General features: G+C 44.4%; 1 protein-coding gene across 2 annotated transcripts in view; it reads left to right on the forward strand.

The window, feature by feature from the left end:
* Positions 1–17,469, forward strand: part of gnb4a (guanine nucleotide binding protein (G protein), beta polypeptide 4a) — a 22,584-nt gene continuing 5,115 nt past the window's right edge. The window contains exons 1-9 of one of the 2 annotated variants that reach the window (XM_084120245.1): positions 1–153; positions 3,131–3,228; positions 5,753–5,791; positions 6,158–6,264; positions 6,714–6,777; positions 7,465–7,627; positions 7,718–7,784; positions 9,255–9,456; positions 9,599–9,815. In XM_084120245.1, coding sequence (XP_083976371.1) covers positions 3,172–3,228; positions 5,753–5,791; positions 6,158–6,264; positions 6,714–6,777; positions 7,465–7,627; positions 7,718–7,784; positions 9,255–9,456; positions 9,599–9,815 — 916 coding nt within the window. In that variant the 5' untranslated portion in view covers positions 1–153; positions 3,131–3,171. Of the gene's footprint in view, positions 154–994; positions 1,175–3,130; positions 3,229–5,752; positions 5,792–6,157; positions 6,265–6,713; positions 6,778–7,464; positions 7,628–7,717; positions 7,785–9,254; positions 9,457–9,598; positions 9,816–17,469 lie in introns of those variants that run through there. The other variant, XM_084120244.1, reaches the window with a different exon arrangement.

Genomic DNA, 17,469 nt, shown 5'->3' on the forward strand with positions numbered 1-17,469 from the left:
AGTGTAGATGTGCTGGCCATTAACTAAAGTCCCCACTGCCTATCCCGGTGCCAGTGCTCCCATCAGCACAGGCACACACACACACACACACTACAGAGGGAGCCACGCGCTTCCACTGACCAACCTCTCACTTGGTGGACTTCAACATACTAGGTAAGACTAAATGTCACTTAATTCTGGTTTTGTACCTTAATTATATTTCATTTGACTGGGTTTATAGATCAGCAAGTGTGAGATGATGAAGCAGTGAGTGTGGGGATTGCATTTCTTAACCCATCGATTGCCACAGATGATTTCATTCTTGCCACTATTGCCTAATGCTTATTTGTATATTGCTCCAATATCACATGATAATTCATTTTAAAATTTAATTCCAAATAACTCACTTTAGCCAAATAGGTTTTAAACAAATTGGCTCTGAAATTGATAGTCTCTCGGAGTGGCAAACTGGCAACCACCCAGTGTATCCTGTGGCTTTAAATAGGTGGGAATCTTATGCTGTGACGAGGTTCACTTAAAAAAAAAAAAAGGAAAAAAAGAAACTTTGCTAAAATAGTAACTAATATCATAGACATTAATTTTTCATATTTATGGAAAGTAGCTAATTGTAAACACATTTATTTATTTATTATAATATGTGTGCCTTTTAAAATGGCAGAGCACACTATTCTCATGGATATTTTACGAGTCTAATTAATGCATGCGTATTTTATTATTACAAATCTGTGACTGCATCCAAATGTATCAAACTACTTCAGTCATTTTGATAATTGAGGAAGCTGATAGCCAGAACCATTTCAAGCGCGGGTGACTTGATTAGGTAGGCGTAGACAAATGGCAAACTCTTTTGATAAAAATAAATTAGCTTCATAATAATATACTATATAAAGCAACAAGAGACACATCGGACTCATTTTTACGCAGGTACACTGAATATCTTCTTTTAAAAACTCTGAACTGTTTCGTACCTCCCCCTCCATCCAATTGTTGCCATGCTCTCAATATCAGTATGGGTGTGGTAATCGCTGTGTGAATTGCCTTGAATCTAGTAAATTTGGCGCCCGATGCCTTGTTTTGGATATTAACGAAATGACCGCGTTAACATTTTGAAAAAGAAAACAAGTCTGCTAACCCTTACACGCGGCAGGAGGATTTTGTAGTGTTTTTACATCAGGTAATGTGTCAGTGTTTGTGTGGTGGTCTGGAGTAACTGACATGATACAGTCACCGCTCGCTAGCCACCGTGCTAACCAAACTAACCAAATCATAATAACTCTGTGATTAACTTTGCGGATGACAACTCCGCAGAGAAAGGGTCTTTTATACCTTTTGTCGCATAAATAGTGGGTTATATAGAGGTATCTGCCTCGTGCAACATGTGGTATTGAATTTGTTGTCAAAACAGTTGGCTAGCTTCGAATAATATGAAATGTACGTTACGTGAACACCAGTATTACACACTACGTTTTATCGCATTAAACCCGGTGACCAATACAAATGTAACAATTAAATATTCGTCACTGTGTGGATATTTAATTTACAACTGCGTTTTTCGAGTTTATCGCGACCAGTTTTAACGAGCTTTTAGTGTCATAGGTTAAATGGGAGATTAGCACATCTGGATTAAGGATTAAAACCCCCCGCATGTAACGTTAACGTTACATATTAAATTTAGGATTAAAATGGATTTCATATGCCCGAACTAGCTGGATTTACTTTTTTCCCTCTCTTGAGAAGATGCTCCATTATTTAAATCAACCTGAGCTTTTTGTGTGTTATTAATATTTCATAGTATAATGTTGTTAGTTAATGTGTACGTTACAGTATCTTATGATGGAAAGCTTGTTGTTTAAAATGCACACAGATCATTGCTTTTCCTGTAATTTGGCTGCTAGGGTTGGGACAAGCAGTCTTCCTGTTTTTAGCAACATTGCTTGCAATCATGCTACTGTGCTTCCCTAAAAACAAAAACAAAAAAAAACTTATGCTGAAATGTAGAGATTTGACCTCAGGGTAGTCCTGAACAGTCTCTAGGGGTGTTCCCATGTTGTATCAAACCATATTCAAAGTCATATTCAGTTACTCAGCGTTTGCTGTTAGCCTGCAATAAGACTGAAAGCTGTAAGTTAGATAAGGTTGGACATTTTAAAATGATAATTTCCAAACATTAAAAGGCAAAGTCTGAAAAAGTGTTGAAAATAGAAGTTATGCTCAGCTCTAAAATAATCTGGCTAGAAAGAATTGAGTTTGTGTGTTAAATCTTTATTCTAAAAGTAGGCCTAGTTTTTTTTATATCATTTGTAATATTACTTCTATATGTTGTCAAAACAGTTGGCTAACTTCAAATAATGTGGAATCTACGTGAACATCAGTATTACACACTATGTGTTATCGCATTAAACACGGTGACCAATACAAATTTAACAGTTAGCCTACATTTTCGTCCCTGTGTGGATATTTAATTTACAGTTTATCGCGACAAGCTTTAACAGGCTTTGTGTCACATCTTAAACGGGAGATTAGCACATCTGGATTAAGGATTATAAACGCCTGGATGTATATATTAAATTTTGGATTAAAATGGATTTCATATGCCTGAACTAGCTGGTTTTACTTTTTTCAAGATGAAAAATGTAAAAATATTTGATATATTTACATATGGCCTTTGAATGAGTGTAGTTTTGTTTCCCTGGCCATTGAGTATCATACTGTATATAACCTCTTAATGTTTAAAAGAATTTGATTAGCTGTCATTTTTTGAGCTGACGTTAGCTATATCTTTAGGGAAATGAACTAGTAGGCAGTGCCAAGCAGTGTTGCCCCTCATTAAACAAAGGAGCGCAGCGTGCCCAGCTCTTCAGTTTGCAGTGCTAAAGCTGGAGGGTTTGGTCCCATTATAAGATTCAACCGCTAGTTCTATTCAGTATAGTGAAAACATTGATGGACCACTTTCTGTGTTCACCACAAATTGTATCCAAAGGCTCCATCTTACTGTCTTGTGTGACCTCTGACATGACTTTCTAATGAATATTGTTTGTGTGAGTGGCTTGAATTATTGATCCAGCATGAGTGCTCTGTTTTACTTCCTTTATTGACTACTTAATGTGACTTTATGTTTGTGTGTTTTCAGTATTATCAACGCTGGGAAGGGAGTGAAACACCTGGAGGACCATGAGTGAGCTGGAGCAGTTGCGGCAAGAGGCCGAGCAGCTGCGCAATCAGATCAGAGTAAGATCCCATAACTTTCTGCTCAGCCAATCAGTTCAGAGTAAGATCCCATCATTTTCTGCTCAGCCAATCAGTTCAGAGTAAGATCCCATAACTTTCTGCTCAGCCAATCAGATCAGAGTAAGATCCCATAATTTTCTGCTCAGCCAATCAGTTCAGAGTAAGATCCCATCATTTTCTGCTCAGCCAATCAGTTCAGAGTAAGATCCCATAACTTTCTGCTCAGCCAATCAGATCAGAGTAAGATCCCATAATTTTCTGCTCAGCCAATCAGATCAGAGTAAGATCCCATAACTTTCTGCTCAGCCAATCAGATCAGAGCAAGATCCCATAATTTTCTGCTCAGCCAATCAGATCAGAGTAAGATCCCATAACTTTCTGCTCAGCCAATCAGATCAGAGTAAGATCCCATAACTTTCTGCTCAGCCAATCAGATCAGAGTAAGATCCCATAACTTTACTGCTCATCCAATCGGATCAAAGGATGGCTTCTAGGGCTTCATGTCGACACTAGGGATGGGCGATACCGCTTAATTTGTTTTTCGATACCGATACTTTAAAAGGCCAGTATCGTCGATAACGATACCTCTAAACTGAACTTTAAATTATTACGTTTATTAAATTACTAGGAGTAAAATGGTTTATGATACCCACTTAACATGATATATATAAATATATTTCAAAGTCATTTTAACATTCAATACACCTTAATTGCAATTTATTAGATTATATTTTTGTTTACATATGGTTAAAATATGTTTACTGTTGTGGTAACCATGAAAATCCACACGTACTATAGTTGAGCTATGGCCACTGTAGTAAAACCGTGGTTCATTTACAGGCTGTTGCACCCATAAAATGCAAGCTTTCAGTGTAATGATTTATATTAACATTAGTTACAGTATAGAACATGATCAATATGAACTTTTAACATTCAATTTAAATAAATGTAATTGCACAAACTATGTCGGCTTAAATTTTAATTTGTTTATTGTGAAATACCTCAAAGATTTTTCTGTCCTCTGATAAGCATTGTTTTGGGCTGCATTTCCCCAAAAGCATCAATGGTTTCTTATGATACTTCTGGGAAACGCAGCCCTGTTTGAACACTACGTCAGCAGGGAGTGAACACTCTCTGTGATTGATTGGTTCTGTCTTGCAGCGTTTGCGTGTGTTCCGATGAGCAGGAAAATGGTTCTACTACACAGTTATTCGCTATAGTTTATTTGTACAATTCAATGCATATTGTAGCCTACGCATTACATTTCTTGTTGAACAAAATCACTGGGGAAAAAAAACCTTGAACAAGTATCGATATTTTTTTTATTTGAGTATCGATACTTTTGATACTCACATCAGTATCGATACGCCCATCCCTAATCGACACTTCTTTACACAACAACAACATACACATTACTGCCCTTCGAAAGTTTTTTTTGTTTTGTTCAGCAAGGATGCATTAAATTGATTATTTAATGCATCCTTCTTTTACATGGTTACAAAGAATTACATTTCAAATAAATGCTGTTCTCTTAAACTTTCTATTCATTAAAGAATCCTGAACAAAAATTTATCACAGTTTCCACAAAAATAAACCACATATTAGATCATAAGGATCATAAGACACTGAAGACTGGAGTAATGGCTGCTGAGAATTCAGCTTTGCATCACAGGAATAAATTACATTTTCTAATATAATAATATGGAAAACATTTTAAATTGTAATAATATTTAACAGTATTGTTTTTACTGCGTTTTTGACCAAATAAATGCAGCCTTGGTGAGCAGAAGAGAAATTTTTTCAAAAACACATATTTTTTATCAACCCCAAACTTCAGAACGGTGGTGTATAAGTAAGGCGAGGCCTTGAGTGCTGATTAATTATTTGCAGATTAATTAATTGATCTGCAATGGCCACTGATAATGGTGCCTGTATAGCTCATGTACTCAAGTGGAAGCTCTCCCTTGTGCTAGATTCAACTATCTTTTGAGAAACCATCTAAATCAAGGGTTCTCAGCCTCTTTTGGACTGTGAACCATTTTTTTATATTCTTAAACTCTTACAGCTGTAGGATCTATAATATATAATTGTGTAACTGCCAAAATACATTCTTAAGAATAACAACACATTTAAATATGGTACTGTTTAGTGGTAATTTTAGTTTTATTGACTGATTTCAAGCATGAGACACATATTTTATTTATAGCTAGGTGTTGCCCACAGCTATAAAAAAATATGCTTAACCTCTTTAAAAATATACTATAAAAGAAGATTAATATTAATGTCCTGTTTCCTCATTGTTGAAGGATGTATTTTGTTAAATTATGTATACATCTGTACCCCACCTCTTATATTGGTTGCCTTGCTTTGCACAGTATATATCAGCTTTGGTTACTAGAATTTTGGTTGTTTTTGAAACGTTGAATACGAGCTTCGTGTGGACCCGAGTGCCAGCGCACAGATGTTCTTCTATATGCGTTTCCTCAGCCCCGTTCTCTCTGACATGCTGCTGTTCTCATTGCAGGATGCCAGGAAAGCCTGCAGCGACTCCAGCCTGTCCCAGGTAAGCAGCTCTGCTGGGTCCCCCTCCATCATAAGAGAGGCACTGGTGTAACCCCGCTCATCTGTGGAGGTTCCCGCTCTCCTGTTCTCCGAGCTCAGCACAGACATGCAAAATAGCCACTGACGTACATGCTGAACACGCTCTTAAGTGCACTGAAATATTAAACATCCTCGTACATGCCAAGTCCTCCATCAAAATTTAAACGTCCAACCCATGCCCGGGCTTTTTTTGTGATTTATGATGTCATCATTTCTGCTTGTCTTCACTTCAGTCAGTGCTGTTAATTTTAGATGATCACTATAACTGAAATGTCGTCTGCTGGCTTTGTAGTGTCACTGTAAACGAAGATTTCTTTTGTGTGTTTAGATTACAGCTGGTCTGGATTCAGTCGGAAGGATCCAGATGAGAACAAGGCGGACCCTCCGAGGCCATTTAGCCAAAATCTATGCCATGCACTGGGCCACTGATTCCAGGTCAGTTGACAGAGAGAGATTGAGGGGGCTGGAGGATGGGCTCTCTCAGAGGAACCCTGCAGCTCTGTCAGTGTACACTCAATGAATAATACAGCAGGCCTCTCTCAACCCAGGGGTGTTCTGGGATTATGTAGGCTGCCTTCTGCTCCTGTCTCTCTTTTCCTCCCTCTATCGTTCACCTTTTCTCCGTCCGTTCTTTAGGGAGGAGACGCAATTGTTAGGGGGACGGAGTTTGTATCCATAGTTGCCTGCAGTGTGTTTGTCATTTAAAGAATATTATCACACGCATTTAAATGCCATGATGTGTATTAATGTTATAAGCTGCAATCATTTCCCACATATTCTCCTTGTTGAATTATTAATCTGTGACATTTTGGATTATCAACAGCGGTTTACTCTTTAACCCTTTTTCTGTGTGTGTTTGTGTGTTTTCTTTTTTAAACATTAAGGTTACTAGTTAGTGCCTCACAAGATGGCAAACTCATCATTTGGGACAGCTACACCACAAACAAGGTTTGTAATTGATACTTTGATTTTAAAGGATAATAAACTGTAAAGTCAGAGTTAAAATTAAAATCAGTTACCTCTTATGCGTTTAACAATTAAAAAAAAAAATGCAAATATTAACTACAAAAGCCATCAAAATGGAAGGGTCTGCACAAAAATAAAGTTCTGTCATATACTTATTCAAGTCAAATGGGTTTATATGGCTCTTTTCACAATACATATTGTTTCAAAGCAGCTTTACAGAAAGTGCATTTCGCAGATTAGGTTGCTGGGTGATAATAGTTTACATTACAAAAATCAGGCTGTTGAAATTAGCTTATATACTGTATATATCGCTTTATTTTAATGTTCTATATGCATAAGCTGTGCGATAATAAGTTATATTTTTGCAATGATATAAACAATCATGCAGCCCAGATTTGCTTTACAGTCTATGTATCTTTACATGAGCATTCTGTATGTACGCAGATAAAATAGGATGTGCTTATATATCCAACTTAGCCTCTTGCTGCTTCAAACCTGTGGAACATCCTATCTCTTGTCCTGAATTCAGAATCATCTACTAGCATTACTATTTTTACCATATCGTTACATGGCTGAAAGAGCAAGAGTAGTATGCTGTTCCAGATTCTGCATTGGTCTCATTCTGTATAACAAAAGGGAATTGCAACTTTATTTTGTGTTTCTTTCCAGATGCATGCCATTCCATTAAGGTCATCATGGGTGATGACCTGCGCCTACGCTCCCTCAGGGAATTATGTAGCCTGTGGAGGCCTGGACAACATCTGCTCAATCTACAGCCTTAAAACCCGTGAGGGCAACGTCAGAGTCACCAGAGAACTGCCTGGACACACAGGTGAATCTTGTCAACGGCAAGATTAGCATCATTAATCGCTATATCTGTCATGCAGTGGGATGAAGCTCGTTTTTTTTTTTTCCACACCAGGTTATTTGTCATGTTGTCGCTTTTTGGACGATAGTCAGATTGTCACCAGTTCTGGAGATACTACATGGTGAGTCCATCACAGCTTTGAATGACCATTTTAATAGATTATTTACCCTCAACAACATATTTTATTCTATCATGAATGCATTACATTTATCACATGATGTATCGCTGAGCTAGAGGCAATGAGTAATAATTGAAAAATTTCACAGATGGGCATTTTTCATGACATTGTGTGATAATTGTTTGAATGATGCTGATTTCTAAGTCAACTGAAACAAATTAATTTGGTCTAAGGCAGTGGTTCTCAATTCCAGTCCTCGTGACCCACTGCTCTGCACATTTTGTATGTATCCTTTATTTAACACACCTGAACCAGATCATCAGCTCATTAGGAGAGACTCCATGAACTGAACTGAGTATGTCAGATAAGAGAGACATACAAAATGTGCAGAGCAGTGGGTCACGAGGACTGGAATTGAGAACCACTGGTCTAAGGGCAGGAACTGTTTCTCAATGTTTAGTAGTACTGTTAAAATAGTTCAGATATATGAATAGCTGTTGTGTATGCTATTTTATTATATACATTTATTTATATATACACACACAGGCATATTTATTTATTTTTTAAGTGTAAGACAAGGAGCGCAATAATAATACATTTTGCATATTTGTTGTTGGATGTTAATATATAGGTTTAAAATCTTCTTGTGGCACAAGTAATTTGCAAATCAAATGTAATGTAACTACAGTTAAAATGAGTGAATGTGTGTTCCTGTTAATGTTTTAGGCTGTGTTTGTTTTTATTCTTAAATATAGTTTAGTGAATTTAACACTTAACTTTTTTTGCTTTAGATTATAATGTTTATTTGTTGTTTTGCACATACATGTATAGCATAGCCTACATGGATACATTCACTCTATTTGTTATTTGAGTGAATGTTTGCTTTCACTATTTGCGTCTATTTGTTTGCTAAGTAATACAGAATTATTATTTTTTTCGATAAAAGAAATCGATTAATCAATTCTGAAAATAATCATTAGTTGTGGCCCTAGTTGATTTATTTGGAGATTATTCTGATTTAAAAGGTCTGGTCAATACCATTTAACCTGTAGAGAATGTCATAAACACGTTGCATCCAAAAGCAGACGTACTTCAAATCCCAGCATTTGCGACAGCACCATAAACTGCAGTTCGAAGAGTTAAACTTTGCATTGCTGCTGCAAACCCAGCCACGAAACCTTCACAGCCCGAAGTCTTCTGCCCTGAAACAAAGGGCTTAACAAGCTTCATTCACCCAAAACAAAACTGAACATTTAGCCCACTTTGTAGAAGTACCCAGATGTATAACGTATATCGTCATTAAGCTGAAAAATATATGAAAGATTTGTCCAAATCGCCCAGCCCTACCCTGTGCCCTCATTATTGTTGAGCTCTGATAAGAGTTGATACTGCTAAGATAGAGTTGAAAACCCTTTTGTCAAGGTCTGTTTGATCTTGTACTGAATGTGAACCAACTGTCCTTCCTCTCTGCAGTGCTCTCTGGGACATTGAGACGGGTCAGCAGACCACCACATTCACAGGGCACAGTGGGGACGTGATGAGCCTGTCCCTCAGCCCTGACTCGAAGACCTTTGTGTCCGGTGCCTGCGACGCGTCCTCCAAACTGTGGGACATCCGAGACGGGATGTGCAGACAGTCTTTCACTGGACACGTGTCTGATATAAATGCTGTCTGTGTGAGTGTCAAAGAGGAAAAGTCCTCAGCAGTTTCTGATGCTGGTTTAATCTTATTGAGCCTGTGCAACGCTTTCATAATACTTGTTCAAAATTGTGTAAATGTTCATATCATCCAGTTTTAATTGTGCTCGTTATTTTCAGTTCTTTCCAAATGGGAATGCGTTCACCACGGGCTCGGACGACGCGACTTGTCGTTTGTTTGACCTTCGTGCGGACCAGGAACTCATGATGTACTCGCATGACAACATTATCTGCGGCATCACCTCCGTGGCCTTCTCCAAGAGTGGCCGTCTGCTGCTCGCTGGCTACGATGACTTCAACTGCAACGTGTGGGACACGCTTAAAGGAGAGCGTGCAGGTCAGTACTAGGGATGTTAACCGATGACTGTTTGACCGATGGTTGACCGTATCAACGTTAACCGATCAAAGTTGTCGGTAGTCGGTAAAAAAAAAAAAAGTGATTTCTGAAGGTGCCTGTTTTATCCATTGGTTTTATCGTGTTGCAGTCTATTAGGCAACATTCCGCATAAGATGGGCTTAGATTTGGAAATACATTACATCTACATTTCAGTGGTAACAGATAAGGTGAGGATGATCATCATCTTTCTTTATTATTGTTAGCACTACCTCAAACTAAAGCGGCGTCTCTTCGGAGCTGTCATTTTCTTAAATGATTAATAAAAGCTGTCAATGTTTCAAATGAGCTTCTAACGCTAGACAAACGCCTTTATTTTCAACGCGATCACCTTGTACCCAAACCTTTTCGAAACGTACTCGGTTACTAACGTAACCTCGGTTCTCTCTAGAAGAGGGAACGAGTACTGCGTTTTTATCAAAACGCTACGGGAAAAGTCTCTTTTCACGAAATACTGAAGCAAAAAATTATCCTTAATTTTCATACATGTAAAGCGCGTTGCAGCAGTAGTCAACTATGGCGAGACGGCTTGCTCGCTCATTGGCTGCTCTGCGGCAACTGCATAAGCCTATCGAGCGAGGCCTGAGGTGACGTCAGGCCAATCCTTGCCATTTCCCGCCGAGACGGGTGTGGCTAACCTCTATAAAAGGAGCTCGAAAAGGCTGATTCACTTGGTTTTCATAGCCGAAGCGAACCAGAGTGAACCGTACGCACGGCAGAGAACGCAGTACTCGTTCCCTCTTCTAGAGAGAACCGAGGTTACGTTAGTAACCGAGTACGTTCTCTTACGAGAGTCCTCTCGTACTGCGTTTTTATCAAAACGCTACGGGAACCCCTTGTAAAACGCCGTGCGTGCTGGGATAAAAACACCGATCACTGGAAGCTAAGCCAGATGTACAGTGCATAATCACCAGATAGACTCACAAAGAATCCGGGATTAAGGGATGGGGGACCTTAATTCCCTAAACTGTAACGTCCGCAGACGTAAACATGACCTCACAGAGAGAGTCTAGAGACAAGAGGGTATTCCCTCCGTCCTTATATGGTCGCGCCAGCAGACGCGAATATGACATCACATAGACAGGGTGGGGAACCTGAACTGAATGTGGGAAATGTGGGTCTTACACAATTCTGCCCATAAGACAGTCGGTAGCGCGTTGCGCATGCCATTTCAGTGTTCTAGTTAAACAGCTGAATCGACTACACCGATAGTAGCTTAGCCTGCAAGGCGGGAACTTCTAGGTTGTAAAACCTGATAAATGTAGACGGCGAGGCCCAGCCTGCCGCCGTACATATATCCTGTAAGGAAATCCCGCTGGACCAAGCCCACGAGGAGGCAACGCCCCTCGTGGAGTGCGCTCTGACTCCCAACGGGCACTGAATGCCCTTGGCAGTATAAGCCAGCGCTATGGCGTCAACTATCCATCTGGATAAGCTCTGTTTCGAAACAGCCATTCCCTTGGAACGTCCACTGAACGAGACAAAAAGCTGCTCAGTCTGTCTGAAGACAGCGGAGCGGGACACGTAAGCTCTTAAAGCCCTAACAGGGCAAAGAAAACTTGAGTCCCCTTCCTCACTTGACCCCGGCAGGGCAGACAGGGAGATAACCTGAGCCCGAAACGGCGTGTTGAGGGACTTTGGCACATAGCCATGCTTAGGTTTGAGTATGACTTTAGAGTCATTAGGTCCAAACTCTAAGCACGCTGGGCTCACGGAGAGCGCGTGCAGGTCGCCTATGCGCTTCACCGAAGCGAGAGCCATCAAAAACACTGTTTTGAAAGACAAATGTTTGAGGCTAATAGATTGGATAGGCTCGAAAGGGGCACCTTTCATGGCCGTCAAGACTGTAGAAAGGTCCCACATAGGAACTGAAGGAGGTCTGGGTGGATTCAGCCTCCTAGCTCCCCTGAGGAAGCGGATGACTAAATCGTTCCTTCCTAGTGACTGACCCAGCTTTGTTCCGGAGAACGCTGTAATAGCCGCCACGTAAACTTTGAGCGTGGAAGGGGATCTGCCCTTATCCAACAGCTCCTGTAGGAAGGAGAGAACCTCCGTCACCTCACAATCGAGAGGTGATAGGCTCCGAGCTGTACACCAGCCGGAGAAAACCGACCACTTTGAGGCATAAAGCCGCCGAGTCGACGGCGCTCTGGCCTGAGTGATGGTATTTATCACTCCCTCTGCGAGGTCAACGGATATCCGTTGAGCACCCACGCATGAAGGGACCACAGCTCTGGGTGTGGGTGCCAAATCGAGCCCCCGGCCTGCGAGAGGAGATCTCTCCTCAATGGCACTGGCCATGGAGCGAAGTCTGCTAGCTGCATCAGGACTGGAAACCATGTTTGGTTCCTCCAGAACGGTGCTACAAGCAGCACTGGGCATTCTGTTTCCCTGACCCGCTCTAACACCTGTGGCAGGAGGGAGACGGGGGGGAAAGCGTATAACGGGCAGCGCGGCCACATCTGGGACAGCGCGCTGTCGTTCTTGGAAAAGAACACGGGGCAATGAGCGTTTTCGCGGGACGCGAATAGGTCCACCTCCGCTCTGCCGAATCTCTCCCACAACAGCCGGACTGTTTGTGGGTGTAGAGACCATTCGCCCAGGGGAATGTTGTTCCTGGACAGTCTGTCTGGGCCCACATTCTGGAGCCCAGGCACATGCACTGCTCTCAGCGAGCGCAAATTGTGCTGAGCCCATATTAGGAGGCGTTTCGCCAGCCTGTACAGGGATGTGGATTTCAGACCGCCCTGGCGATTTATATAGGACACCACGGCCGTGTTGTCCGAACGGACTACGACGTGTTGGTCCTTGATATGGGGACAAAAACGCGTCAGCGCATTGTGCACTGCCAGCATTTCCAGGCAGTTGATGTGTTGGAGCTTTTCTCGTTCCGACCACAGGCCGAAGAACGGTCTGCCCTCGAGCAGCGCTCCCCATCCCGAGGTGGATGCATCTGTCGACACCATCCTCACTCTCGAGGAAGTCCCCAGGCTTACACCTGATTGGTACCAGCCGTCCGCCAACCAAGGTATCAGGGCTGTCACACAGCTTTGATTGATCTTGAGGCGTAACCGGCCGGACACCCACGCTCCGCGCGTTACTCGCGCTTTCAACCAGAACTGCAGCGGGCGCATGCGGAGCAAGCCCAGCTGGAGAACTGATGATGCTGAGGCCATGAGACCCAGCATCCTTTGAAACTTCCTGAGCGGGGTGAAAACGCCGCGGCGAAAAGACTTCGCCGCGCGCTGAATGTGCAGCGCGCGCTGTGGCGACAGCCGCGCCGTCATAGACTGCGAGTCCAGAACGATACCCAGAAACGAAATCGTTTGACTGGGGTTCAGTGAACTCTTCGCCCAATTGACCGTGATACCAAGATTCTCGAGGTGATCGAGTAAAATGGTTCTGTGCTTCACGAGCTGAGATCGTGATTGAGCTAGGATCAACCAGTCGTCCAAATAGTTCAGCACTCGCATGCCTCTGAGTCTGAGAGGAGCGAGCGCTGCGTCCATGCATTTCGTAAATGTACGAGGTGCCAGGGACAAGCCGAAAGGCAGGACTGTATACTGGTATGTCTGACCCTCGAAGGCGAATCTCAAGTATCGCCTGTGATGTGATGCTATCTGTATTTGAAAATACGCGTCCTTCAGATCTATCGACATGAACCAGTCTTCTCGGCGAACATGCGCGAGAATTTTGCTGGTCGTGAGCATTTTGAAACTGCGTTTCACTAATACTCTGTTTAGCCGTCTTAGATCCAGAATGGGTCTGACACCGCCGTCCTTTTTGGGGACTAGAAAGTATCTGCTGTATAGCCCCCCTTCGCTTTGAGCTCGGGGAACACGCTCTATCGCCCCTTTGCTTATCAGTTTTGATATTTCGGCGCGAAGTAGGTGTGCTACTTCTGAAACCACCGTAGTCTGGACGCGCGCTGTGAAGCGGGGAGGGCGTCGACAAAACTGTAGCGAGAAGCCTCTCTCTATAATGCCTAGCACCCAGTCCGAAACCCCTGGAAGCGCTGCCCATGCTTCTGCATGGCTGGCTAAGGGCTGGATGCGAAGCGCGCTCTGCTCGCCGTGCGACAGAGGCGCTTCGGGGCGCGATAACGTAGGCATTATGCCTGTGGCATTCGAGGCGGGGGGCGCGCTTATTACAGCGGGCAGAGCGCTCGTCCTCGACCTTACTACAGCGCTTGACTGAGTGAGGGAGGGCTGAGCGGGTCCCGTGGGACTCATGTCTGCGAGTAAATGTGGGCGGGAAGCGGGCACATTCACTGCTTTGGGCGCACTGTCTGACTGAGCAGAGCGAGCGCGCACAGGTCTCGTTTTTACAGAGAGCCTGTGGCCTGTGAGACATAGTGTTTGTGCGGGCACTTTCACTATGTTGGAAGCGCAATCGACCTGAGTCGATTTTATGTGCGCGAGCCCTAAGTGTAGGGCTGTGCTTGTGTGTAGAGATGGGCACTGAGGAGTGGGCATAGACACTACACTTATAGCACCATCGGCCGTGGCCGGGACACCAGAAAATACACTCTTTTCGGGATATATCTGGGTAGCCGTAAAAACGGCTTTTGTGTGCAGGCAAGCGGGCGGCTGAGCAGGCTTGCATCTTGCAGAAAACGCTGGAACAGTCGCAAGTCTTGGGACTGAAACAGCGGCGCGCTTGGGTGAGAGACCGGCCGCAGCGGGACTCACACACCTGCGCTTTCCTAGGCGAGCTAGGACTTCTTCGGGGCTTCCGGCTTCACCACAATCCTCGATCGCGGCCCGCGCGGAGCGGGGCGTCGGCTGGTTGAGCGAGAGCGGGGCCCGGAGCTGCGCTGCTGTCGCTGCTGTGAGGATGCGGCCGAAGGCGGGGGCTGAGGCTGAGAGCTCCGCGGAGTCTGTTTTTGACGACCCGCTGCAGAACCAGAGCGCTTCGGGAGGAAGTGCTTGAAGGCTTGAGACGCTTTCTGGGCTTCAGTAAATCTCTCCACGAACTCGGAGAGAGAAGAACCGAAAAGGCCAGCGGAAGACAGCGGGGCGTCGAGAAACGCGTTGCGCTCGGAATCAGCCATCTCCGTGAGCGTCAGCCATAGATGCCTCTCAGCAACAGTGGCGGAAGCCATACACTTTCCCATGGCTTGTGCAGCAGACTTGGTAGCGCGGAGTGTTAGATCTGAAGCGCTCCTCAAATCCGCGATGCAGATAGCCTCAGGTCCCATCTCGTCCAACTTACGGAGGAGATCACCCTGAAATATCTGCAGTGTAGCCATGGTGTGTAGCGCTGACGCGGCCTGCCCAGCGGCGGAGAAAATTCGCGCGAGCAGCGTCGACGTCATGCGGCAGGCTTTTGAAGGCAACACCGGTTTAGTCCGCCGTCCAGCAGAGGGCGGGCAAAGGTGGGTTGCTATCGCCTGTTCCACCGGCGGAAGTGAAAGGTAGCCTCGGTCTTTCGCATTATCCAGAGAGGAAAATGCTGGTGACACAGACGAGCGCGTTCGCGCAGAGAAGGGCGCGTTCCAGGCCTTCGCAACTTCTTCATGCAGCTCAGGAAGAAAAGGAGCGGGCTTTGAATCCGGAGAAGTGCGCTCACCAGGGAGGAAGCTACCATCCAGCCGGGTGCGAGAGGGGAGCTCCGGAGCAGACCACTCGAGGCCGAGGCTCGCCGCGGCCAGCGCGAGTACTCGCATGAGCTCTCTCTCAATGTTGGCTCTCGTAGTGGGCTTGCGGGCAGCAGGCGCGAGATCCTCGGAGCTCGCCCAGTCCTCGCTGCCTGAAGCTAGCAGAGAACAGGAATCCTTTTCCCCCGACGCGGCCTCGGAACCGACTTCCTGTGATGAAGCGGCGGCAGACTGCGGGCGCTGAGCATCAGGAAGTGATTCGGGAGAAGCCGGTGAAGCAGGCGGGCAAACCGGCGAGCTTAGTCGGGCTGGAGCGGGTTCCGGGACCCGCTGCGAGCGGCGCTTCTTACGGCGCGGCAGCGCGGCGGGGAATGCAGGCTCTGAGAAGAATGCCAGGCGAGTCCGCAGAGTCACCATAGGCAAAAGCTCGCAGTGAGGGCAGCCGCCGTCAGCGAGCGCGAGCGCTGCATGGTCCTCACCCAAACAGGAGACGCAGATGACATGGCGGTCTCCCTCGGTGAGTGGGGCTCGGCACGAGCCGCATGAAGGCATCTTTAAAAAGACGCAGCTCTTTTAGGGGGTGAGTGTCGCAAGGCGAACACACACACACACACACAAGAACAGTAAAAGGATAATGAAAGGATATGCGTCGGAAAGCGCAGCAGGTACGGCTGTAGAAGGCGGCGTAGGCCAGCGGCTTCAAGTGGCTCGTCCCGCTGAAGTGCTTGCCTCAGACGACGCTTGCTTCCTCGTGATCCAGCGATGCGTGCGCTTCGCTGAAGAGATGAAAATCAAGTGAATCAGCCTTTTCGAGCTCCTTTTATAGAGGTTAGCCACACCCGTCTCGGCGGGAAATGGCAAGGAGGGCGCGAAGCGCCCTCATTGGCCTGACGTCACCTCAGGCCTCGCTCGATAGGCTTATGCAGTTGCCGCAGAGCAGCCAATGAGCGAGCAAGCCGTCTCGCCATAGTTGACTACTGCTGCAACGCGCTTTACATGTATGAAAATTAAGGATAATTTTTTGCTTCAGTATTTCGTGAAAAGAGACTTTTCCCGTAGCGTTTTGATAAAAACGCAGTACGAGAGGACTCTCGTAAGAGAACTAAGGAGCCATTTGTCCTCCGATTACATACAAGCTCCTCGGCGCTGCGTTTGCGGGACTCATGTTTCGCGCTGTAGGGGATTTAAAAAAAGTGACGTGAGTGGAAGGGCGGCGCAGGGGCAGTGTGTGTGTGAGCGGGAGGCAGAGCGACAGAGTTGTGAAATTGCAGTCGTGGCTCGAAATGGCTGTTATTTCAAATAGCGTAGCATATTTTAAACTAATTGGTTAAGCGGTTTCAACCGGCTAATGAGGCTCGGTGGCCGGTCAAGAAAGTTTTTTTTTTAGTTTTCGCCATCCCTAGTCAGTACTTCACATGACCCTTTGACCACACGGGGAAAAAAACTCACTGAAAGTTGTTCCAGATCACAAAATCTGTGGGACCTAATTGAGTTCTACTGAAGCTTTTCTGCTTTAAAGCACAGTAGAAAAAGGTCAAGCTTTTCAAGTGGTCTCATCTCAGGCAGTTCTGACTCTCTAAACAACGTCGACACAAACAAAAGCACCATTATGGCCATTTGTCATGGTTTTACTTTAGTAACAAACCTCTGTGTTTTCACAAATGTTGTTAAAGAATCTCTTATGAGAATGAGGCCTTCTACTGATATTAGAGGAGAAACTGTCTTTGTTTGCATTCAGATATTCCAGGAAAATTACTTAATACCCTGATGCGGAAGCAGAAAACTTGAGTTCGCACCATCTGTGCTCGGGCCCTAATAAACTAGATGCTTAGATTATGATGATCCCCATGTGAGGAACCTTCCTAGAATATATATCAGCAGCTATAATGTATCCATGTATAAAACCTCAATTGCAGAGACCAGCTTTCAAATGAAATGAAATTAAATTATTTTCTTATTATATATATAATTTTATTATTATCAATGAAATTATAAAGA

Source organism: Abramis brama (assembly GCF_963993115.1).
Source record: "Abramis brama genome assembly, chromosome: 7".
NCBI lineage: Eukaryota > Metazoa > Chordata > Actinopteri > Cypriniformes > Leuciscidae > Abramis > Abramis brama.